The 24,196-nt window shown below is 38.0% G+C and overlaps 2 protein-coding genes across 21 annotated transcripts in view; one reads left to right on the top strand and one right to left on the bottom strand.

Annotated features, from left to right (window-relative positions):
• Positions 1-19,408, top strand: part of TANC1 (tetratricopeptide repeat, ankyrin repeat and coiled-coil containing 1) — a 246,172-nt gene extending 226,764 nt beyond the window's left edge. For 8 of the 13 annotated variants that reach the window (XM_022569802.2, XM_089916015.1, XM_089916016.1 and 5 more), the window contains one exon: positions 439-3,768. In XM_022569802.2, coding sequence (XP_022425510.1) covers positions 439-1,876 — 1,438 coding nt within the window. In that variant the 3' untranslated portion in view covers positions 1,877-3,768. Of the gene's footprint in view, positions 1-438 lie in introns of all 13 variants that reach the window. The other 5 variants (XR_016393996.1, XR_016393997.1, XR_016393993.1 and 2 more) reach the window with 5 other exon arrangements.
• The window catches only part of WDSUB1 (WD repeat, sterile alpha motif and U-box domain containing 1), a 68,605-nt gene continuing 50,714 nt past the window's right edge, over positions 6,306-24,196 (bottom strand). For 7 of the 8 annotated variants that reach the window (XM_089916027.1, XM_089916025.1, XM_089916028.1 and 4 more), the window contains one exon: positions 6,306-6,482. In XM_089916027.1, coding sequence (XP_089772153.1) covers positions 6,325-6,482 — 158 coding nt within the window. In that variant the 3' untranslated portion in view covers positions 6,306-6,324. Of the gene's footprint in view, positions 6,483-16,741 lie in introns of those variants that run through there. The other variant, XM_089916026.1, reaches the window with a different exon arrangement.

Below are 24,196 nucleotides of genomic sequence, written 5' to 3'. Positions count from 1 at the left end.
TTGACATCTGCAACATAAAGTTCCTAGCTTAGTCCATGTTACCAGTGAGACCGCCAACTAGAGATGCCGGGAGGCGGCGGCGGGGAGGCTGGGTGGAGTCCATAGGTCTTGAGTTGTAGGTGGATGTGGTGAGAGGGATGGGGAAGGTGACGTTAAGAGGATTCTGATCCCCACTGCTTTCTGCCTGCGCTCACCCCAGCCCAGTGGTCTTTATAGAGACAGCAGGGCCCCGGAGCCGCTCAGGTCTGGGTTAGAGTTCAGTGCTTCCACTTAGCCGAGGAACTCTAAGCTAGTTCCGTGGGGTCCGTCCACACCGTGACTGTGCAGAACTCACTCAGCTACCTTCTCTTTTCTTTTAGCAGAGCTGCTTTATGAACAGTTACGTTCAGAGCTTGTTCTTACATGGCCTGTAATTATATCGTCTCTTTTAATATAAAGGCAGTTCACGGCCGCTCTGGCTGACTTGCGGGAAGCCGTGAAGCTCTGTCCCACCAACCAGGAGATCAGGAGGCTCCTGGCGCGCGTAGAAGAGGAATGCAGGCAGCTCCAGAGGAGCCAGCAGCAGAAGCAGCAGTGCCCGCCGCCAGCGCCCCCCGCCGACTCGGACCACGAGGAGGACGCCCCGACCCCCGGCCTGAACGACTGCTTTCACCTCGAGGAGGCTGAAGAGGAGGAGACTTCTCCACAGGAAGAATCCGTTCTCCTTGCTCCCAGGCCCCAGCCGCCCTCCTCTGCCCCCTCCCCATACATCCGAAACCTTCAAGAAGGGCTCCAGTCCAAAATGAGGCCGCTATCGCCACAGAATCGGCTGGGGATGAGCAAGCCCCCGAGGGAGCCGGCCGCTCAGCCGGGGCTGAGGGTGCAGCCCACCAAGCAGGCGCAGATCGTGAAAACCAGCCAGCACCTGGGTTCTGGGCAAGCTGGCGTGAGAAACGCTAGCTCGAAAACGCAGGTCTCTTCGCAGAATCCTCCCCCGAGTCCCATGCCTGGAAGACTCTCTGCCACCCCTGCCGCTGGAAGCAGAAACCAGCATCTGGAGGGAACAGGCACCTTCCCTGCGGGAGCAGCTTCTAGCCACTCGGGAGATCGGCTGGGGCCCAGCCCCAGCGTCCAGCTGCAGCCCAGTGAGGGTGACGCTGCGTATCCTTTACCGAGTAAGATAAAAACTGCAGAGAGGCTTCTGTCTCGTGCCACCGTGGCTGTGGATGTAGCCCCTCTAAACCCAGGCGGGCCTGTGAGCTGCAGCGACGTGCGACACCCGGCTTCCCTCACCAGCTCAGGCTCTTCCGGTTCTCCGTCAAGCAGCATCAAGATGTCAAGTTCAACCAGTAGTTTGGCTTCAAGCAGCAGTTTTTCAGAGGGCTTCAAGGTCCAAGGACCAGATGCTCGAATGAAAGACAGGGTTGGTAGCCAGGCTCCGAGTGGCCCAGCTGAGCACAGGCCGCGCAGTACTCCGTTCATGGGCATCATGGACAAGACAGCGAGGTTCCAGCAGCAGAGCCACCCTCCCAGCGGCGCCTGGCACTGCGCGGTGCCGGAGGGGCTGCCGACGAACATGCCTTCTGCGGCTGGCCTGCAGGCCTCAAGCTCTGAGAAGCCCTCTCTCAAACAAGCGGGAGGATACAGTAGCCAAGCCAAAACCCGTTCTGTGTCTACTCTGGGTGGAGGGGTCCACAACGGGGCCCAGGGGAAGGAGCTAGAAGAAAAGAAGTGCCAAATTCCAGTCCACTGCCAAGACAGCCGGATAACTAAGACTGTTTCTCATGCGTATCAGGAAAGTCTCTCTAAACAGCAGTCTCACATCAGCAGTGAAGCCCACAGGAGTCAACTCCCTTCAGCAAAACCAAAGCGATCATTCATAGAATCAAACGTGTGAGCCGTAAGGGAGACCCATGTGTGGTATTTGGAAAATGGTGTGCTGGCTCCTGGTAGTCATTAAATGGTTGTTTGTGAGAAAAATTACTCTTTAGTCACATATTTATTTTTCCCTTGGGGGTGGATCAGATGCCATTGATATATTGAAAATGTGGGATTAAATTTCTTTGATAGATAGAAGTCACCAGAAACAAGAATGCTAACCAGAATTGAAAACTACAACTAGTTATGCCTGTTAAAAATTTAAGACAGCCAAGAAGACATTAACTCATGCTTCTCTCTTTTGAAATTGTTTGGTTTTTATCACTTTTCTCCTAGCCTTTGCTATGTGGTAAGATCATATTATTTCTTAGATAATGTAAATGTCTAGTGATAAGTTTAACTCATGACATAATATCCAGCTGATATGTTCTGGAAAAGATGGAATTTTCAAGTTACAGTTCCAATGAGTCAAATCTTAATTTATATATATATGCACGTACACATACAGTTGACCCTTGAACAACATGGGACTTAGGGGCGTCCATCCCCTGTATGGTCAAAAATGTACAGTGTGACTTTTAGTCGGCCCTGTGGAGGGTTCCACATCCTCGTATTCAACCAACCGTGGATCATGTAGTATGTATTGACCGGGGGGAAAAAAAAATCCGTGTATAAGTGGACCTGCACAGTTCAAACCTTTGTTGTTCAAGGGTCAGTGTGTATGTGCGCGTGTGTATATATATATATATATATATATATATGAAAGACCTGAGTATATTTCTAGCTGAATGTGACTATACGTGTTATATGCCTCACTTTTTTTGTTTTTTAAGCAAAATATAAGAACATCCAAGTATTGTTCCCTTTATAGCAGTTCCCTTAAAAAGATTAAACACCTATTTCTGTGTTATGGTTCCTTCTTTTGGAACTATATTCCCGCTTCAAGGTGTTTTTAATATCTGGAAACAGTATAAACCATTTGGAATCATGATTGGTTAAGTTGAATTTGGGCTAAAATACTAAGAATACAGCATTCTCGGTGACATGTAAATTAGCTCTCAGTTGGTCCCCAAACTGCTTTTATCAATGATAGCACTCCTGGAACAAACCTTCCAAGGTCCTCTAATGACAATATTTAATTCGGATACTTAAGGTGTGGTTGGTTATTGCTTTCGTTTTATTATAGTCATTACTTTATAGCCACATGTTGTATATATCATATAGCCAAGTTGTATTCAGACTTGTAAATATAACTATTTCAGGTAGTTAATCTTAAAGTCATATATTTGCATGTTCTTTTTAAGCTTCGTCCATGCTGGTTATTGCACTGAACGATAATATATATGGCATGTTAACAGTATACCAGTAACAGCACTTTATCTCATTTATATGAACACCTTTGAGGTGCTACTTAAGTCCAAACTAATGTATTATTCATTTGTAAAGATAAGGTACAGGAGTGAACCTTGATTTTAAAGGTATTTTTATAAGAAAATGGTGTGCTATTGGAGGATGTTAAAATACTAGTTTGAGAGAGGTGGTGGGACTGTATTTGTTTTGTATGTTGGGATGTGAAATTTATTTTCTAGAATTGGAGAGAAGGAAGTTCTATATTTACAGAATGTTTTAAAAATGAATAGTTGTAATGAAGTCCCTGTGAGCATCATTATGGTTTTGTACGAATAGGACTCTTCTGGTGTCATTCTCCATTTGTTCCTGAGTGTGTACAGTGTACTTTGTACAGCTTTGTCAGTCTTTTTTAGAGGCGTCTCATGAGTTCTGCTATAACTACTATGGCTTATTTATTGTTTATTGTTTTAATATTTGTGGAAGTCTTACTCTTTTGTTATGTAGTTTTGTTTCTGCACAACTACTGTACTTTTCCATATGGAATAAAGACCATTAATAGAATTTGTTCTGCATTAAATGAAACAATGGCTAAGTAGAGAAGATCCTGATGTCAGCTATCTGCCCTGCTTAAATCCGGAGTGATTTTATCCTAAAGAAGTGGAAAGCCTGTTTCTCAGTAGTACTACAAATACATATTTAATTTTATTTAATGATTTCAGAACAAGGGTAATGGCTTCCAGAAATCCCAAAACATTCCAGGGTCAAAATTAGTCTTTTTGCCTGAAATGAGAAGAACGCATGAAGAGCATTCTGTACTTCTCTGTTCGGAAATCCTGGAGCGTGGTTTTAGTGGCAACAGGGCATCTTCAGTATTTAACTCCCACTTTGGCGATACATACACTGAACACTGTGCCAGTGTGAAAGTTTGTTCTTCATATTTCTGTTATCATCTTTGAGTTAAAAAAGTGTTTGTCTTTATAACCACATATTTCAGTTTCAAAGTGGTATGAATGAGTGTGAACATTAAACTGTTGTATTGTGATAAAATCCTGACGTGGAATCTTAAGCCTGAGCAACTTCAGGTTAGAGTGTGGTTACTGCTGTTACTAGCAAGGCCAACTAAAGTATTTTCAGTCTCTCTTGAAAGCTATATATTTAAACTAAAGGTAAAAAACAAAAAACTGGGTAGGAGGGGAAAACTCTTATTAATAGATCATTCTTATTGGATGACTTCCTGTGATGCTGCCAGTGTGACTATTAGAATGTATTATATATTACATTATGATTTTGATAGATTCTTAGTAAAGGTATTTGGTCCAGTTACCCCAGGAAGTGCAGTCTCCTTGGGATGCTACTGGTCAGTGCTGAGGACCGGGCAGTGGGCAGGCAGGTGACGGCTGCTCCTGCCTAGTCCTGCACGGATGGTGGCCCCCCAAGAGTGCAGAGGGGCCGTGTGGTGTCCTTTCCTATGGGTGAGTTTGGGTTTGGTTTTTTTAGTTTGTTTGCTTGTGTTTGTGGGAAGGAGTAGCAGCTCAGCTTCGGTTTGTCTGTATATAAAAACAGATGCACTTCACTTTTGTAAACTGGCATCTTAGTTTTCAGCCATTTAACAAGAAACTATCCTAGTGAAACGTAAAAAAGAAAATCACCTTCTTTAACACATTTAGCAAATAACCAACATTTACTATTTTCTATCAATGACTTCAGTGATTTTCAGTAATTTTTATGTGAAAACCAGCCAGCCTTCTTTGGAAAATAAGTCTATTATTTTATCAAAACAAAAGATATCTGGTCCAATGGTGGGCTCTATCAATTTTACCCAGTCTTTTGTTAGAATTATGATAGCATACTTCCTCTATAGAATACAATAGAAAAACACCTTCTAGAACATGTTCCCATCTTTTGGTCCTCATGAGTAAGAATGTGAGCGGCATGTGTAGTATGAAAAAAAATACTCTTCTAGAATCACGTATTGTGAATCCCAGCTGTGACACAAAGGAAATAAAATTCAGTAATACATTAGGATGACAGAAATTTTACAAAGCAGCAATTACAAAGAACAGGTTTTTGGAGATATCTGTGGTAGCTTTCCACCCTTCTGTGAACATACAGCATATTAGCTATAAGTTTATAAAACACTAGAAAAGGCTGATGGAATAAATACTTACATTGATTTTTTCCCTTTTATTTCTGTGTTTTCAAATTTCAGAACGACGACAGTGAGGATTTCGGGGGTAAGCACAGAGTCTTGGTCCCTGCCTGCCCTTAGAGTTTAGTTCTAACAAGCTTTCCCACTAATGGCTTCCATTCTGGTAAACAACTTGTGAGACAAATGGAGAGTCAACACAACCTCAGCTTTCCGAACTTGAAGTTTTCTTCTGAATGTTTATCAGGGTGTTGTATTAGCTATCAGTCTATTGTGTATAAATGTATAGTCACCTTAGCTTAAACTATTATGTGAGAACTTTTAAGAATTCTAAATTGTAAAGGGAGGCTAGTTTGCCACTTTATATGTTTCAGCAAAGTCAACTTGATGTATCTGTGATAATTTATTCCATCTAACTTGTACCTAGGTTTGGACAATGGGGGAAAAATCATTACTACCTTGCAAACTTAGAATCTAACAAAATTGCTCATAAAACATGTCAAAGTGATTTTCTCAATTTAGTCATAAACGAATCTACAATTGTTTTGCTAAAAATTCTCTTTAGAAGGATTCCAAAGAGTTATCAAATGAGCAGTTATTAACTAGGATTTATCTGTTATATTCTAGATTACTCCAATCTTTGGTTATAATGGAATATGATCTATAACAAGAATAAATTTGAGCATGGCAAATTTAAAGTTGTAAAACTTTACTTCTCTACAGGTTAAGCTTTTTTTCACTAGTATAAAAAGGCTTTTATAGTAAAAATAGAAAAGATGTTATATGTGTTACTTAGTCCCTATGTTTTAAAGAATGAAAATAGCCAGTAAATAGTTTTTATAGGTAACTAAGTTTAAGAAGTTTACCTTTCTCCTTCTCTTCTGCTTTTAATAATGTCTGATTAGTATCTACCTTTAAATCATTCAAATGAAATCACAGAAAATATAAATAATGCAATATAAAATAAAGTTTTATTTTTGATGTGTCTCCAGCCATCGATCAATGGCCATTTTCAGAGTCCTATTTGGTATAAGTACCACTGAAGGAAGAACAAGATTTGTCATGGGACTTGTACGTTTCTTTTTGCTGATCCAATTTTCCATTGCTTCCTTTTCGTATGAATAGCCATCTAAAAACAAAACCACATACACAAATTATTTGCAATGTTGGAAAGGGAAGTTAGGATTACTAAAATGGGTACAAAAACTCCATTGCCAAGGCCTTTACTGTAATTTAAGTGGTAGTCTTGTCTAACACCACTGCTCCCCAAATATTTCTGCAACAACATCCTAAATTCTACCATTTAAGATGCATTAAGATTGCACAAATTACCTCGAACAGTGTCAAAAAACTGAAAAAAGGACTGTCAAAAATTCAGATGTAGCACAAAGGAAGAAAGGAAATGAGCCAGGTAGAGGAAAGTGGTAGTGAAGCTACAGTGCCCTGCTAGTGCTGTCAGCTGTGTGTCAGTTAATGTGGCTAAAGATGGGAGCAAAAAGCTCTGGGGATGACAAGGCAAAACTTTCCAACATGTTGAAAAGTCAGGGAAACAGATACCAAGAGATTATAGAGCTCACCCCACTAAGGACTTGACAGTAAAGGGATTTACTATGCCAAAAAAAAAAAAAAAAAAAATTCATTGGCTAAGGTTTTTCAGACCATGTTCTTACAAACTTTTTTGCATGTGTTAAGGTTGGAGGTTTTGCTTCACTACTTTTATACTTGTAGCTCTTTCTCTTACACTTAAAATCTTAGTTCCTAATTACATTTACACATTAACCTATTTCTTTTAATCTGCAATGCATACAACTGTTTCAAACTAACAATGCCAATATATTACTAATGTAAGACTGTGAAAGATTTTTAAGATTTCTTTCTGGCTCTTTCTGTCACCAAGATGGATCCACTAGATCCACTAGGGTTGTCTAATTGAAATCCTGTGTTTGACAATCACTTGAAAAAAAATTTTCTGATTATGTTACTGGACATATAATGTGGTCCATTTGCTTCCCTTTTTATCCTCCCAATTTGTAGAGACTGGTTTGTTTTTCATGATGTATTTTAACATTTAAATGGTTTCAAAGTAAAAACTATAAAAAGTCACATTAAGAGTTTCTCTGTCCAACCCATGTTCTCTCCCTTCCCATATAGGTAACCATGTATGTTAGTTTCTGTGTACCCTTTCCTTTTGAAAATATAAGCAAATGTATGTGTACAGACACAGTGCATATACATTCTTACATAAAAGTTAGCATGCTCCACACTATTCTGTACCTGGTTGGTTTGTTTTTTACTTAACTATACGTTGCTTTTTTATTCCCCCACAGTACTCCCCTGTATGGATGTATTGATGGACATCTGGGTTACTTCCAATACCGTTTTACAAATAGTGCTGCAATGAACAGTGAGTGTTATCATTTGGGGGGAGATTCTAGCAGTACGACTGCTGCATCAGAGAAAATGTATACAATTTTGTTAGAAATGCTAGTACTTCCACAGGAATTCTACCATTTTTTTTTCCCACTAGCAATGGCATTTAGAGTGCCTGAATCTTCCCCAGAGCCCAACCAAGAGAATGTGCTGTCAAACTGAGTTTTTACCAGTCTCTCATGAGCAATGGTATAGTGTATCAAGTAGTTTTATTTTATTATGAGGGAGCTAGAACATTTCTTTGTATGTTTGAGCCATTTGCTTTTCATTTTCCTGTAAACTGACCATATTTTTGGCTCACTTTTCTATTAGATTGTTCTTTATTTCAGAAGATTTATTTTTGAGATGTAACTGACAAAAGTTTCAGGTGTGCAGCATGATGATTTTTGCTCTTCTTTCTCCAGATTGCTTTGGTTATTTGGAATCTTTTGTGGTTTCATACAAATCTTAGGATTGTTTTTTTCTGTGAAAAATGCCATTGCGATTTTGATAGAGATTGCATTAAATCTGTAGATTGCTTGGGTAGTATGGACATTTTAACAATATTCTTATCCGTGAGCACAGAATATCTTTCCATTTATTTGTGTCTTCTTCAATTACCTTAATGTCTTGTAGTTTTCAGTGTACCGATCTCTTACTTCCTGGGTTAAATTCCTAGGTATTTTATTCTTCTTGATGCAATTGCAAATGGGATTGTTAATTTCTCTTTCTGCTAGCTTGTTACTATACAGAAACACAACTGATATTTATATATCAATTTTTGTTAACCTGCAACTTTATCGAATTGGTTGATTAGTTATAATAGTTTTTTGGTGGGCTTTATAGGGTTTTCTATATATATTACATCATATGTAATAGAGACAAGTTTTACTTCTTTTCCAATTTGGATGCCTTTTCTTTTTCTTGCCAAAATGCTCTGGCTAGGACTTCCAATGCTATGTTGAATCAAAGTGGTGAGAGTCTGCATCCTTGTCTTGTTCCAGATCTTTGGAGGGAGAGATTTCAGCTTTTCACCATCGAGTATGATATGAGCTGTGGGTTTCTCATATATGGCCTTTATGATGTTGAGGTAATGCTCTCTATGCCTGCTTTATTGAAAGTTTTTTTTTTTTTACCATACATGGATATTAAATTTTGGCAAATGCTTTTCTGCATCTATTGAGATGGTCATATGATTTTTATCCTTCATTTTGTCAATGTGATATATCACACTGATTGATTTACAGATGCTGAAGAATCCTTGCATCCGTGGGATAAACCCCACTTGACCATGGTGTACGATTCTTTTAATGTGTTGCTGAATTTGGTTTGCTGATATTTTGTTGAGGATTTTTGCATCTATGGTTATCCATGATATTGGCCTGTAATTTTCTTTTCTTGTGGTGTCCTCGTCTGGTTTTCTTAAGAGTAATACTGGCTTGTAAAATGAGTTTGTAAGTGTTCCTTCCTCTTCTGTTGTTTGGAAGAGTTTGAGAAGGATTGATATTAATTTTTTTAATGTTTATTTCATCCATGGAATATGAACATTTTTCAATTTTTATACTTATTTCTTTTGGATTTTGAGTCCAGGTTAGGAAGTATCCCTATTTCCAGGTTATCAAGGAGTTTACCTACATTTTCTTCTGGGACTTGTAAAGGTTTCATTTTTTATATGTCTAATTCATTTGGAATTAATTTAGATGTGTAGTATGACAGATGAAGCCAGTTTTATCCTTTTCCATATGACTACTTAGTTGTCAGAATACCCCTTTTTTAAATTCCTTATTTTTCCCACTGATTTAAAATTTCATGTTTATCAGTCACTAAATTTCCAGATGTACTTGGATCAATTTCTGGATTTTTAAGAATTATTTTCCATTAGTCTGTCTATTCATGTGCCAGTCTCACACTGTATACTTTATACTTTATAACATGTTCTAGTATCTGGTAGGGCTCTTTGTTTTTTATTATCTAGGTTATTTGTTGTGTGTTCTTTCCAATGGAACCTAATAATCACCTTCTGTATTTCTAGGAAAAAGCCTAATAGTGACATCTTGCTCACGATGAGTCTTCCTATCAATCAGTGTGCTATGCTTTCCATTTTTTTTCCAAGTAAACTTTACAGGGATGTTTTATAGTGTTTTGTTTTTGTTCCTGTAAATTGTCTTCCATCATACCTTTTAACTGCTTTTTGTTTACACACACACACACACACACACACACACACACACACACACACACGAAGGCTATTGATTCCTCATTGATGTAACTTGCTAAATGCTTATTAGCCCTATTAACCTATGGTGCCTCAGCTCCAAATCTATATGTAATGCTGAGGACTCAGCATGCTGGGAGTCAGGATACTGTAAACCACATTTCTGCTTTGCCAGCTGGCTCCTTGTTAAATCCTGCAATAGGATTTCTCTAGAAGGAGACAAAAACAAGGTGAAGGCTCCTATCAGTGTTGTGCCTGGTCATGGCCCTTTATCTGGCAGGGGTAACTGGTTATACTCTCCAAATTTTTTTATATTTGCTTCATTGTAGGTACTGCCCAAAGCTCTTATACCCTTCCCCCTTTAGAGAAAGAAGCACCAGCTGGGTAGCTCCCCCTTCTTAGAAGCCTGAGTTCTGGTTCTGAGAGACCCACGTGAGGTTCTAATAACCTCAACTCATTCTCTTTGTTCCCTGAGTCCTAGCGAACATAGATGCTTTCTGCAGATACTGTTACCACCTTTTGTTTTTTGAGATATGTCACATACCATAAAAGCCGCCCTTTTAAATATACAGTTCAGTGGTTCTTAGTATAATTTACAGAGTTGTGCAACCATCGCCACTCTCTAATTTCAGAACATTTTCATCATTTCATAAAGAAACTCTGAACCTATTAGCAGTCATTCCTCTCCCCCAGTGACCACTAATCTACTTTGTCTCTACGGATTTGCCTATTCTGGACATTTCCTATAAACAGAACCATACAACATGTGGCCTTTGGCTTCTTTCACTTAGCATAATGTTTCCAAGGTTCATCTACGTAGCATGTATAGTATCTGTTCCCTTTTATATCTGATTAATATTCCATTGTGTAGATATACCAGATTTTTAAATTTGTCCATCCAGTGATGGGACATTTGAGTTATTACCACTTTTTGGCTATTATCAATAAGACTGCTATGAACATTCAAGTACAACTTTTTGTATGAACATATTTTCAATTCTCTAGGATAAATATCTAGAAGTACAATTGTGTGGTCACATGGTAACTTTCCGAGGAACTGCCAAACTGTTTTCAACAGCAGCTGCACCATTTTCCATTCCCACCAGCAATATTGCTGCACCTCCTTGCCATCTTCCATCCTTTTGATTCTAGTCATCCTAGTGGGTGTGAAGGTGGTATTTCTTTGTGGTCTTGATTTTCACTTCCCTAATGATGTTGAGCACCTTTTCCAGTGTTTATTGGCCATTTGTATATCGTCTGTGGAGAAAGGTCTATTCAAATCCTTTACCTGTTTTTTTCAGTTGGGTTATTTGTCTGAGTTGTAAGAATAGTTTCTGTAGGAAAATATACTCAATTTTTATTTATGCAAAGCTGCTATATAATGAACCGCAATCTTACATATCACACTGGCCTCTGAAAAATGACGGGCGTGTGAAATATTGTGAGTTCAGTGACAGCTAATTCATTTGCCACCAAGCTAGATACATATGATAACAGCATGTTTTTAACCCTCCAGGTGAAAGGGGCCCACTTTTGTTATTAGTTTCTTAGTTACATTCCACTGTGGTGACCCAGTGGTGTTTTTGTTATTTCTGGTGATCTATTCAAAAAGAAGGTGTACTTCCTATTTTGGACTGAGAGGTATGATCAAGCCTATTACTGTGCTGTATTTCTCCTTCCATTTCCTTACACTGTCTGTAGCTTCTGCTCTGTGAAAGTCGTTGCTGTGTTTGGGACTGCATAGCTAGTAATGGTTTGTCCTCACTGAGAATCGTGGTCTTCAGTATTATATAGTATCCTGCGTCATTTTTACTTTTTTTTGGTCTGAATTCTCTTGCAGGCAAGTATGTAACTCCTTTATTTTTAGTTGCAACTGTCTCATTTTTGTCTATCCTTTTATTTCTAACCTTTCTGAATCTTTAAGTTAGATTGTGCTTTGTCAACTAACCTCAAATCTTTCATCTCTTTAGGGATGAGTTAAGCCAAATTGTTTATTATCAGTACGTTTGGTAATATAGTTCTATCATTCTTTTTTATATTTTTATAGATTACTTACATAAATTCTTTCACTATAGGAGCTGGTTTCTTCCATTTTGATACTTAGGGAAGTTTGTATTTTTGATCTACTGGTTTACCTTTACACTAATACCTTTTAAAAAGATGAGACCAATAGTATTAGTGTCTATTGGTTCCTTACTATATAAGTAATATTCAAATTAGCTAGTAGTCTTTTTCTGTCCCTCACTGTCTAAATTTCAAATAGGCTTTTTACTCAGTTAATAATCAGTGAGCTTATTCAACTTTTCATACTCTCTACTCTCCATGTTTAATAGTTCTATGATATCTACATTGTTAGAGCCTATTATCATCTTACAGTATTTTATCACCTTTAATTGAATTCCCTTAAATGAATTAATTTTTCCTTCCCTGCCTGTGGGTTGTCAGTTTCTTGAGCAGTAGCAGTGAATAAAATATCAACCCATTCACTCTATGGAGGTACAAGCTTCCTGCTTAAGAAAGTCAGTTACACTGGTCACAGTTTATCCTAAAGTTTAATATAAGCTTTCTATGATATTATAAAGCAGTGATTCTTTGGAATAATCAACAGTTTACTGGGGTCAAATATATTCCCTGAAACATTTGTTTAACAGAGAAAGTAGGAATTCTGAGTGGATCTAGAGCATTGCTATTTATATGTCAGCTTTCAAACTGTTCTACCAAAGTTCATCCCAAAGCACTAAAAGGTATTATCAGAGCTACAATACAAAGCAAGGACCACTTCCCCACCCACAGACAGTCTGTCTGTCATGTATAATTAAAAAAGCAATGAAACACTGTAACTAGAAATAAGTGCATCTGAAAATTTGGGTTTCTTTTAAAAATTCATGCCTGAAGTAAAAATTCATGCCTGAAGTTTACTATAACTAGAGTTAGCTTATTTGAAATCAAACATGTATCACTAGGGGAAAAAACTGACAATTTTTAAAAGAAAATATATAGAGCACATTACATTCAGTATTAACTAAGTTTGCTTGTTTTCATATTTTTAAAATTGACCTAAGGATTTTAAAGCTTTCAATAATTTTTAAAATTATTTTTGCCCAGACAGTACCATCTGACTCTTGCTATAAACCAAGATACTGAGTTGACAAATCAAGAGCTATACCAGAAAGAAAAAAAAAGAGCTATACCAGATAGTTCTAGGAAATAAACAATATTTAATAAGCTCTATTCACAGAATTTTACTTCATAATTATTATTATTATTTTTTTTTTTTTTTTGCAGTACACGGGCCTCTCACTGTTGTGGCCTCTCCCGTTGCGGAGCACAGGCTCAGCGGCCATGGCTCACGGGCCCAGCCGCTCCGCGGCATGTGGGATCTTCCCGGACCAGGGCACGAACCCGTGTCCCCTGCATCGGCAGGCGGACTCTCAACCACTGCACCACCAGGGAAGCCCTACTTCATAATTATTGAATATACTCAGATAATTAAGTTGTGATAAGATACCAAAGTAATGACACTTACAGGTTCAAATGCTTTGCTCTAGTGAAAAAAGTTCAAGTGAAAAATATCATTAGCTCACAGGCCTGGGCTCTGAATTTTTAATACATCTGTTGTCCAAGTTCTTAGCCCACCGCTGCCCACCTGTTGTCCTGAGAAACAGACAAAGCAAGCCCAACACTCCTTTGGAGCTATATGCCCTCTTCCTGTACTCAACTTCCACAGGTAACGCTTGACTGAAGACAAGCATGCAGAAACAAAGAGAAGGATTAGATCACACAAACCTCAGAAACTGATAACAGAAACAACCGGTGAGTATTCCTAAAATGGGAATGAATCTAAAACAATGTACTATGAAAAAGAAATATTTAATACTTATACAGCTAATTATGTATCATTAGGCTGTTCCAGGGCACTGTTACCTGTATTATTTAATCTGTACAACTTTATGAAGAAATTCATGCATGGCCTGAATAACTTTCCAAGATCATACAAGTATGGAAAGACACAGCTGGGATTTAAACCCAAGCAGTCTATGCGCCTTAATCTACATGCTAAATCAGATTTCCAGAAATGACAAATACTGAAATTTTGAAAGAAAATCTCAATGGTATAGCATTAACACAATGCAGAAGAGATGACTGGTAGGCAGGCTGGAGAAGGTGTACAGAATGAGAATAGCAAAGTTTTCCAGAATAGGCACAGAATTCATTCAAGAAGCAGTGTACCCTGAACAAGAGAAATAAAAATACATATCAAACTGAAACAAAAAATCAGAAACTGACATTATACTTGCACTGAAACAACAGACGCTAAAGAATGTATTCTCTGTAAATAATTGAGATAAATCACCGTTGAAACGGAGCAGGACCCTATGGTCCTTGCCCCCTGCCCCCAACCATGTCCTCAGCCTGCCTTTTGTCTGTGGAAAAACTTTAGCCAAAGAATAAGTTTAATCAGAGTGCAGAAACAAAGGAAAACAGTCAAAGGAGACGAAATAATAATAGTTTAAGCATAGTCAAGGACCTTTAGTTCCTCCTTAAGTGCTACAGATAATATTCTGAGCCATATCCTGTGAGCTGTCTTATAAGTACTGAAACCTCCACCAGGTGGAAGAAGTTATCTACATGATGACCAGGCTCTGGTCATGACATAAGCTGCCACAAGCACTGGCCTCAAAGAAATGGAAACCGAACGTGGAACTGAAGATTAACTGTACCTAAAACGATCAAGATGACGCTGGTAAGGCCACCGATGACCAATTTCAAGATGACTGTCAGAGCTGACTGTATTGTTTCTGCATGTAGCCCCCTCCCTCTGTCTATATACTCTCTTGCCCCCTGATTGTCGGCAGGGAGAGTCAGGCTTTGGACTGGCATCTGCCCTCCCCGCCAGTTGCCAGCCTCCAAAATAAAGCAACCTTTCCTTTCCTACCAACACTTGTCTCTCGAGAATTGGCTTTCGAGCAGCAAGCAGCCAGACCTGGGTTTGGTAACACTGTGAAGGCTTTAGAGAAAAATCAGCGTGCTCAGACAAGGTTTATTAGGTGTTTACAATTTAGAATGATAAGTTATAAATGTGAACACTTATTTTTCTAAAAATTAACATATTTAAATGTTCAGAAGAGATGGAAAGCTTGACTAGTGAAAGTTGTCATTCCTACTCGCTCCACCCCAAAATTAACATTTCGTTTTTAGATTTTTCTGTAATTCTAATCAAAATGTCAATGAGATTTTCTTTTGTAGCATAACAAAATGATTCTAAAATTTATCTGGAGGTCAAAATGGACAAAAATTGTGCATGCTAATATTAAAAAATAATGAAAGCTGAGCATAATTAAAACAAAAAAATTAAATATGGCAGTGCCTATCAGTATTGAGAATTTATCCAACAGAAATATTTCAACAAGTATACCTGTATATACTATATGACTGTGGATTTTTTTCTGCAGAATTACTTGGAGAAATGCCTTAACAGAGTAAGAGTTAATATATGGAACATCCATACCATAAAATACTGTCCTGCAGTTGAGAATGAAGTAGTTCTGAATATACTAACAAGGGAATACTATCTGATATATATTAAGTAAATAAAAAATTTTTAATGTATCATCCTATTTGTTATAGAACAAAATTATAAGTGGCTAGAAAAATATCTGGAAGGATATACCAGAGTATGGAAGAGTCTCCACATTTTCAAAATATTTATTTCTGTGTTGCTTAAGTGTTTTTCACCAACCACATGCTGCAGTCATAATTTAAAAGGATAGATGAAAAAAATACTGTGTAAGAATGCTGAAATATAGGCAGAAACAAGTCTCAGAAATTTTTTTCTGAGACAGTAAAATTAAATACATATATACACTTGAAAAATAAAGTGCTTCTGATTAATGTTAAGTCACAATATTGACTACCCTTCTTGACTTGATTATGTGAAAATTCAAGATGTATACTTATGTTTATTTTAAAAATACATAAAATGAAAGAAATATACCATGCAGCTATTAAAAAAACAAGAGAGCCAAGACTGAAATGTATGAGACAAAATTCAAGACAAAATACATTAAACCAACAAGGGGTATTTTAAGATGATAAAAAATGCAAACCTCCAACAGAGAACAGTCACAAATTTAATTTTGTGAACTAACCTATTAAAGCTGGATTTGAATTCATAATTGAATCTGTGGTTAAGAACTCTCCTACAAAAAACTTCAGGCCTAGATGACGTCACTGGTAAGTTCTAACAAACATTTAAGGAAAAAATAATAGCAATACCATACAAACTCACTCATAAAATGGAGAGGAAACACTTAGCAATCATTTATGAGGCCAGAATTACCTTCATACCATGTCAGGCATTACAAGAAAAGTACAACCAATATCCCCTTATGAACACACATATAAAAATACTGGAAGTATTAGCACATCAAATCCAGCAATATGTAAAGAGGATAATTCAGATTCCACACAAAAAATAAATTCAGCAAAGCTGCAGGATACAAAATCAACATATAAAAATCACTTGTGTATAGAGGAAACATACCTCAACATAATAAAGTCCATTTATGAAAAACCCACAGCTAACATGCTAAATGGTGAAAAACTGAAAGCCTTTCCTCTAAAATCAGAAATAAGACAAGGATACCCACTCTTGCCACATCTCTCTCTTTTTTTTTTTTTTTTGCAGTATGCAGGCCTCTCACTGTTGTGGCCTCTCCCGTTGCGGAGCACAGGCTCCTGAGGCTCCTGACGCACAGGCTCAGCGGCCAAGGCTCACAGGCCCCGCCGCTCTGCGGCATGTGGGATCTTCCCGGACCAGGGCACAAACCCGTGTCCCCTGCATTGGCAGGCGGACTGTCAACCACTGCGCCACCAGGGAAGCCCTTGCCACATCTCTTTAACATAGTATTAAAAGTCCTAGCCACATGGGGCTTCCCTGGTGGTGCAGTGGTTGAGAATCTGCCTGCCAATGCAACAGACACGGGTTCGAGCCCAGGTCTGGGAAGATCCCACATGCTGTGGAGCAACTAGGCCCGTGAGCCACAACTACTGAGCCTGAGTGTCTGGAGCTTGTGCTCCGCAACAAGAGAGGCCGTGACAGTGAGAGGCCCACGCACCGCAGCTAGAGAAAGCCCACGCACAGAAACGAAGACCCAACACAGCCAAAAAAAAAAAAAGTCCTAGCCACAGCAATCAGATAAGAAAAGGCATCCAAATTGGAAGGGAAGAAGTAAAACTGTCACATTTCCAGATGACATGATACTATATATAGAGAACCCTAAAATCTCCACCAAAAAAATGAGAATAAATTCAATAAAGGTGCAGGATACAGGGTTAATATACAGAAATCTATTGCTTTTCTATACATTAATAACGAGCTATCAGAGAAAGCAAGAAAACAATCCTATTTAAAATTGCATTAAAAATAATTAAATATCTAGGAAAAAACCTCACCAAGGAAATGAAAGACCTATACTGTGAAAACCATAAAACACTGATGAAGGAAAATGAAGGTGATACAGAGAAATGGAAAGATATCCGGTGCTCTTCAGTTGGAAGAATTAATATTGTTAAAATGTCCATACTACCCAAAGCAATCTATAGATTTACACAAAAGACCCCAAATTCCCAAAGCAACTTTGAGAAAGAACAGAGCTGAGGCATCATGCCCCCTGACTTCAGACTATACTACAAAGCTACAGTCATCAATACAGTATGGTACTGGCAGAAAAACAGACACATAGATCAATGCAACAGAATAGAGAGCCCTGAAATAAACCCATACACTCACAGTCAATTAATCTATGACAAAGGAGGCAAGAAAATACAATAAGGACAGTCTCTTCAATAAGCAGTGCTGGAAAAACTGGACAGCTACATGTATAAAAATGGAAATAGAACATTTTCTCATGCCATATACAAAAATAAACTCAAAATGGTTTAAAGACCTATATGTAAGACCTGACACCATAAAACTCCTAGAAGAAAACAGGCAGAACATTCTTTGCATAAATTGTAGCAACATTTTTTTGGATCTTTCTCCTAAGGCAAAGGAAACAAAAGCAAAACTAAACAAATGGGACCTAATTAAAAGCTTTTGTACAGCAAAGGAAACCAGCAATAAAACAAAAAACCTACTGAATGGGAGAAAATATTTGCAAATGATACAACTGATAAGGGGTTAATATCTAAAATATATAAACAGCTCATACATCTCAATATCAACAAAGAACCTGATTTTAAAATGTGCAGGAGACCTGAATAGACATTTTTCCAAAGAAGACATACAGATGACCAACAGGCACATGAAAAAATTCCCAACATTGCTAATCATCAGAGAAACGCACATTAAAACTACAATAAGATATATAGCCTTACAGCTGTGAGAATGGCTATCATCAAAAAGACAACAAGTAACAAATGTTGTGAGCATGTGGAGAAAGGGAACTCCAGTATACTGTTGGTGGGAATGTAAACTGGTGCAGCCACTGTGGAAAACAAGATGGAGGTTCCTCAAAAACCTAAAAACAGAACTACATATGATCCAGCGATTCCACTGTTGGGTATATATCCGAACAAAATGAAAAGAGTAATTCAAAAAGATACATGCACCCCAATATTTATAGCAGCATTCTTTACAACAGCCAAGATATGAAAGCAATATAAGTGTCCACCAATGGATGAAGGGATAAAGAAGATGTGGTATGTATATACAATGGAATACTAGTCTGCTATAAAAAAGAATGAAATTTTGCCATTTACAGCAACATGGATGGACCTGGAGGGTATTATGCTTAATGAAATAAGTCAGAGGAAAATAAATACTATATATTATCACTTATATGTGGAATCTAAAAAATAAAATGATTTTTTTTTTACTTTAGAAAGTCAAAGTATCTATTTTAAAAGCTCTTGTTACTAATAAACTAATTAAGCAAGTCGAAAAATAAATCTACAAAATCCAGTGTGAAATATCAGGCAATTAAGAATTGGAAATCGAAAGTTTGAAAAGTAGTATTTACAAATTTGTTATAAAAAATGAAATACCTAAGGATAATGTTGGCAAAATATGTGCAAAACCTATAGACCGAAACACAAACACTGTTTAACAAACATTAAGAAGACCTAAATAGAGCTTCCCTGGTGGTGCAGGGGTTAAGAATCCACCTGCCAGTGCAGGGGACACAGGTTCGAGCCCTGGTGCAGGAAGATTCCACATGCTGCGGAACAACTAAGGCTGTGCACCACAACAGCTGAGGCCCGTGCACCTAGAGCCCATGCTCCACAACAAGAGAAGCTACTGCAATGAGAAGCCTGCACACCACAATGAAGAGTAGCCCTTGCTCGCCACAAATAGAGAAAGCCTGCACACAGCAATGGAGACCCAGTGCAGCCAAAAATAAATAAATAAAATAAACTCAGTTTAAATTTTAAAAGAACACCTAAATAAAAGGCGAGCTATATCATACCTGTGAATTGGAGTTGTCAATACCAAATGGATCTATAGGTTAAACACTATCCCAAGCAAAATCCTTGTAAGCTTTTATACTACAAAACATGCTGAAAGAAATAAAAGAAGACACAAACAAATGGAAAGACATCCTGTATTCACAGGCTGGAAGAGTTAATAATGTTAAATACTCCATACTACCCAAAATGATCTACAGAATCAATGCAATCTCTATCAAAATCCCAATTGCATTTTTTGCAAAAATAGAAAAATCTATCCTAAAATTCATATGGAATCTCAAGGGACCCTGAAGAGTCAAAACAACCCTGAGAAAGAACCAAGATAGAAGCTTCATGTTTTCTTATTTCAAAACATACTACAAAGCTACAATAATCAAAATAGTGTGGTACTGGCATAAAGACAGACATACAGACCAATGGAACAGAATAGAGAGCTCAGAAATGAACACTCACATATATGGTCAAATGATCTTCAATAAGGGTGCCAACATTACACAATGGGGAAAGACTACACATTTTTCCACGTCATGAAGCTTTCCCCAATGCTTTCCTCTTGGAGGTTTATAGTTTCAACTCTTTTTTTTTTTTTTTTTTGCAGTACGTGGGCCTCCCACTGTTGTGGCCTCTCCCGTTGCAGAGCACAGGCTCTGGACGTGCAGGCTCAGCGGCCATGGCTCACAGGCCTAGCCGCTCCACGGCATGTGGGATCTTCCCAGACCGGGGCACAAACCCGTGTCCCCTGCATCGGCAGGCGGACTCTCAACCACTGCGCCACCAGGGAAGCCCTATAGTTTCAACTCTTATACTTAGTTCTTTAATCCATCTGAATTAATTTTTGTATATGGTTAAAGTAAGGATCCAATTTCATTCTTCCGTATGTGGATATCTAGTTTTCCCAGCAACACTTGTTGAAGAGAATATTCATCGAGTTTGGCAATGCTTTCTTGGCTAGGACACCAAAGGCACAGGCAACAAAAGCAAAAACAGACAAATGGGACTGCAGTCGTCCCTAGTATCCAAAGTGGTTTGGTTACAGGACCGCCTGTGGATACCAAAATCCACAGGTGCAAAAGTCCCTTACATAAAATGGTACAGTATTTGCATGTAACCTATGCACATAACTCCCATATACTTTTTTGAATTTTATTTGAATTTATTTAATACAGCCAGTTATTAATATCTATTTTACACATACTACTGTAAATACGTGAATCCCAATCTCCCAATTCATACGTTTGTTCTCTACATCTGTGTCTTTATTTCTGCCTTGCAAACAGGTTCATCTGTACCATTTTTCTTGATTCCACATATATGCGTTAATATACGATATTTGTTTTTCTCTTTCTTACTTACTTCACTCTGTATGATAATCTCTAGGTCCATCCACGTCTCTATGAATGACCCAATTTCATTCCTTTTTATGGATGAGTAATATTCCATTCTATACATGTCCCACACCTTCGTTATCCATTTGTCTTGTAGATGGGCATTTAGATTGCTTCCATAACCTGGCTATTGTAAACAGTGCTGCAATGAACATTGGGGTCAATGTATCTTTTTTTTTTTTTTTTTTGTGGTACGTGGGCCTCTCACTGTTGTGGCCTCTCCCTTTGCAGAGCACAGGCTCTGGACACGCAGGCCCAGCGGCCATGGCTCACGGGCCTAGCCGCTCCGTGGCATGTGGGATCCTCCTGGACTGGGGCACGAACCCGTGTCCCCTGCATCGGCAGGCGGACTCTCAACCACTGCGCCACCAGGGAAGCCCTGCATGTGTCTTTCTGAATTACGGTTTTCTCTGGGTATATGCCCAGTAGTGGGATTGCTGGGTCATATGGTAATTTTAGTTTTTTTAAGGAACCTCCATACTGTTCTCCACAGTGGCTGTATCAATTTACATTCCCACCAACAGTGCAAGAGGGTTCCCTTTTCTCCACACCCTCTCCAGCCTTTGTAGTTTGCAGATTTTCTGATGACGGCCATTCTGACTGGTGTGAAGTGATACCTCATTGTAGTTTTGATTTGCATTTCTCTAATAATTAGTGATGTTGAGCAGCTTTTCATGTGCCTCTTGGCCATCTGTATGTCTTCTTTGGAGAAATGCCTATTTAGGTATTCTGTGCTTTTGATTGGGTTGTTTTTTTAATATTGAGCTGCATGAGCTGTTTATACATTTTAGAAATTAATCCTTTGTCCTTTGACTCATTTGCAAATATTTTCTCCCATTCTGAGGGTTGCCTTTTCGTCTTCTTTATAGGTTCCTTTGCCATGCAAAAGCTTTTAAGTTTCATTAGGTTCCATTTATTTTTGTTTTTATTTCCATTAATCTAGGGCTTTCTATCCTGTTCCATTGATCTGTATTTCTGTTTTTCTGCCAGTACCATACTGTATTGAATACTGTAGCTTTGTAGTATAGTCTGAAGTCAGCAGTCGGATTCCACCAGCTCTGTTTTCTTCCCTCAAGATTGCTTCAGCTATTCGGGGTCTTTTGTGTCTCCATACAGATTTTAAGATTTTTTGATCTAGTTTTGTCAAAAAATGCCATTGGTAATTTGATAGGGATTGCACTGAATCTGTAGATGTCTCTGGGTAGTATAGTCATTTTCACAATATTGATTCTTCCAATCCAAGAACACAGTATATCACTCCATCTGTTTGTGTCATCTTTGATATATTTCATCAGTGTTTCATAGTTTTCTGAGTGCAGGTCTTTTACCTCCGTAGGTAGGTTTATTCCTAGGTATTTTATTCTTTTTGTTGCAGTGGTAAACGGGATTGTTTAATTTCTCTTTCTGATCTTTCGTTGTTAGTGTATAGGAATGCAAAACATTACTGTATATTACTTTTGTATCCTGCAACTTTACCAAATTCATTAATTAGCTCTAGTAGTTTTCTAGTGGCATCGTTACCATTCCCTATGTATAGTATCATGTCATTAGCAAACAGTGACAGTTTTACTTCTTCTTTTCCAATTTGTATTCATTTCATTCTTTTTCTTCTCTGATTGCCATGGCTAGGCCTTCCAAAACTATGTTGAATAACAGTGGCAAGAGTGGACATCCTTGTCTTGTTCCTGATTTTAGAGGAAATGCTTTCAGTTTTTCACCATTGAGAATGATATTTACTGTGGGTTTGTCATATATGGCCTTTATTATGTTGAGGTAGGTTCCCTCTATGCCCACTCTCTGGAGAGTTTTATCATAAATTGGTGTTTAATTTTGTCAAAAGCTTTTCCTGCATCTATGGAGATGACCATATGACTTTTTACTCCTCAATTTGTTAGTATATCACACTGATTGATTTGCATATACTGAAGAATCCTTGCATCCCCGGGATAAATCCCACTTGATCATGGTGTATGATCCTTTTAATGTGTTACTGAATTTTGTTTCCTAGTATTTTATTGAGGATTTTTGATTCTATATTCATCAGTGATGTTGGTCTGTAATTTTCTTTTTTTGTAGTATCTTTGTCTGGTTTTGATATCAGGCTGATGGTGGCCTCATAGAATGAGTTTTGGAGTGTTCCTTCCTCTGCAATTCTTTGGAAAAGTTTGAGAAGGATGGGTGTTAGGTCTTCTCTAAATGTTTGATAGAATACACCTGTGAAGCCATCTGGTCCTGGACTTTTGTTTGTTGGAAGATTTTTAGTCACAGTTTCAATTTCATTACTTGTGATTGGCCTGTTCATATTTTCTATTTCTTCCTGGTTCAGTCTTGGAAGGTTATACCTTTCTAAGAATTTGTCCATTTCTTCCAGGTTGTCCATTTTATTGGCATAGAGTTGCTTGTAGTAGTCTCTTAGGATGCTTTGTATTTCTGTGGTGTCTGTTTTAACTTCTCCTTTTTCATTTCTAATTTTATTGATTTGAGTCCTCTCTCTCTTTTTCTTGATGAGTCTGGCTAATGCTTTATCAATTTTGTTTATCTTCTCAAAGAACCAACTTTTAGTTTTACTGATCATTGCTATTCTTTGTTTCTATTTCATTTATTTCTGCTCTGATCTTTATGACTTTTTCCTTCTACTACCTTTAGGTTTTGTTTGTTCTTTCTCTAGTTCTTTTCGGTGTAAGGTTAGATTGTTTATTTGAGATAAGCTCGTATTGCTATACACTTGCTTCTTGGAACTGCTTTTGCTGCATCCCATAGGTTTTGGATCATCGTGTTTTCATTGTCATTCGTCACTAGGTATTTTTTGATTTCCTCTTTGATTTCTTCAGTGATTTCTTGGTTATTTAGTAACGTATTGTTTAGCCTCCACGTGTTTGTGTTTTTTACTTTTTTTTCCCCTGTAATTGAATTCTAATCTCATAGTGTTGTGGTCGGAAAAGATGCTTGATATGATTTCAATTTTCTTAAATTTACTGAGGCTTGATTTTTGACCCAAGATGTGATCTATCCTGGAGAATGTTCTGTGTGCACTTGAGAAGAAAGTGTAATCTGCTGTTTTTGGATGGAATGTCCTATATATCAATTAAATCTATCTGGTCTGTTGTGTCATTTAAATTTAGGGTTCCCTTATTAATTTTCTGGCTGGATGATCTGTCCATTGTTGTAAGTGAGGTGTTAAAGTCCCCCACTAGTATTGTGTTACTGTAGATTTCCTCCTTTATAGCTGTTAGCACCTGCCTTATGCACTGAGGTGCTCTTATGTTGTGTGCATACATATTTATAATTGTTATATCTTCTTCTTGGGTTGATCCCTTGGTCATTATGTAGTGTCCTTCCTTGTTTCTTGTAACATCTTTAAAG

The sequence above is a fragment of the Delphinapterus leucas genome, chromosome 8, assembly GCF_059928025.1.
Source record: "Delphinapterus leucas isolate spDelLeu-1000000601 "Yukka" chromosome 8, BTC_Dleu_Yukka2, whole genome shotgun sequence".
NCBI classification, from domain to species: Eukaryota; Metazoa; Chordata; class Mammalia; order Artiodactyla; family Monodontidae; genus Delphinapterus; species Delphinapterus leucas.
Note: the sequence above shows the minus strand (reverse complement) of the source record. Positions and strands in the feature narration are given on the sequence as shown.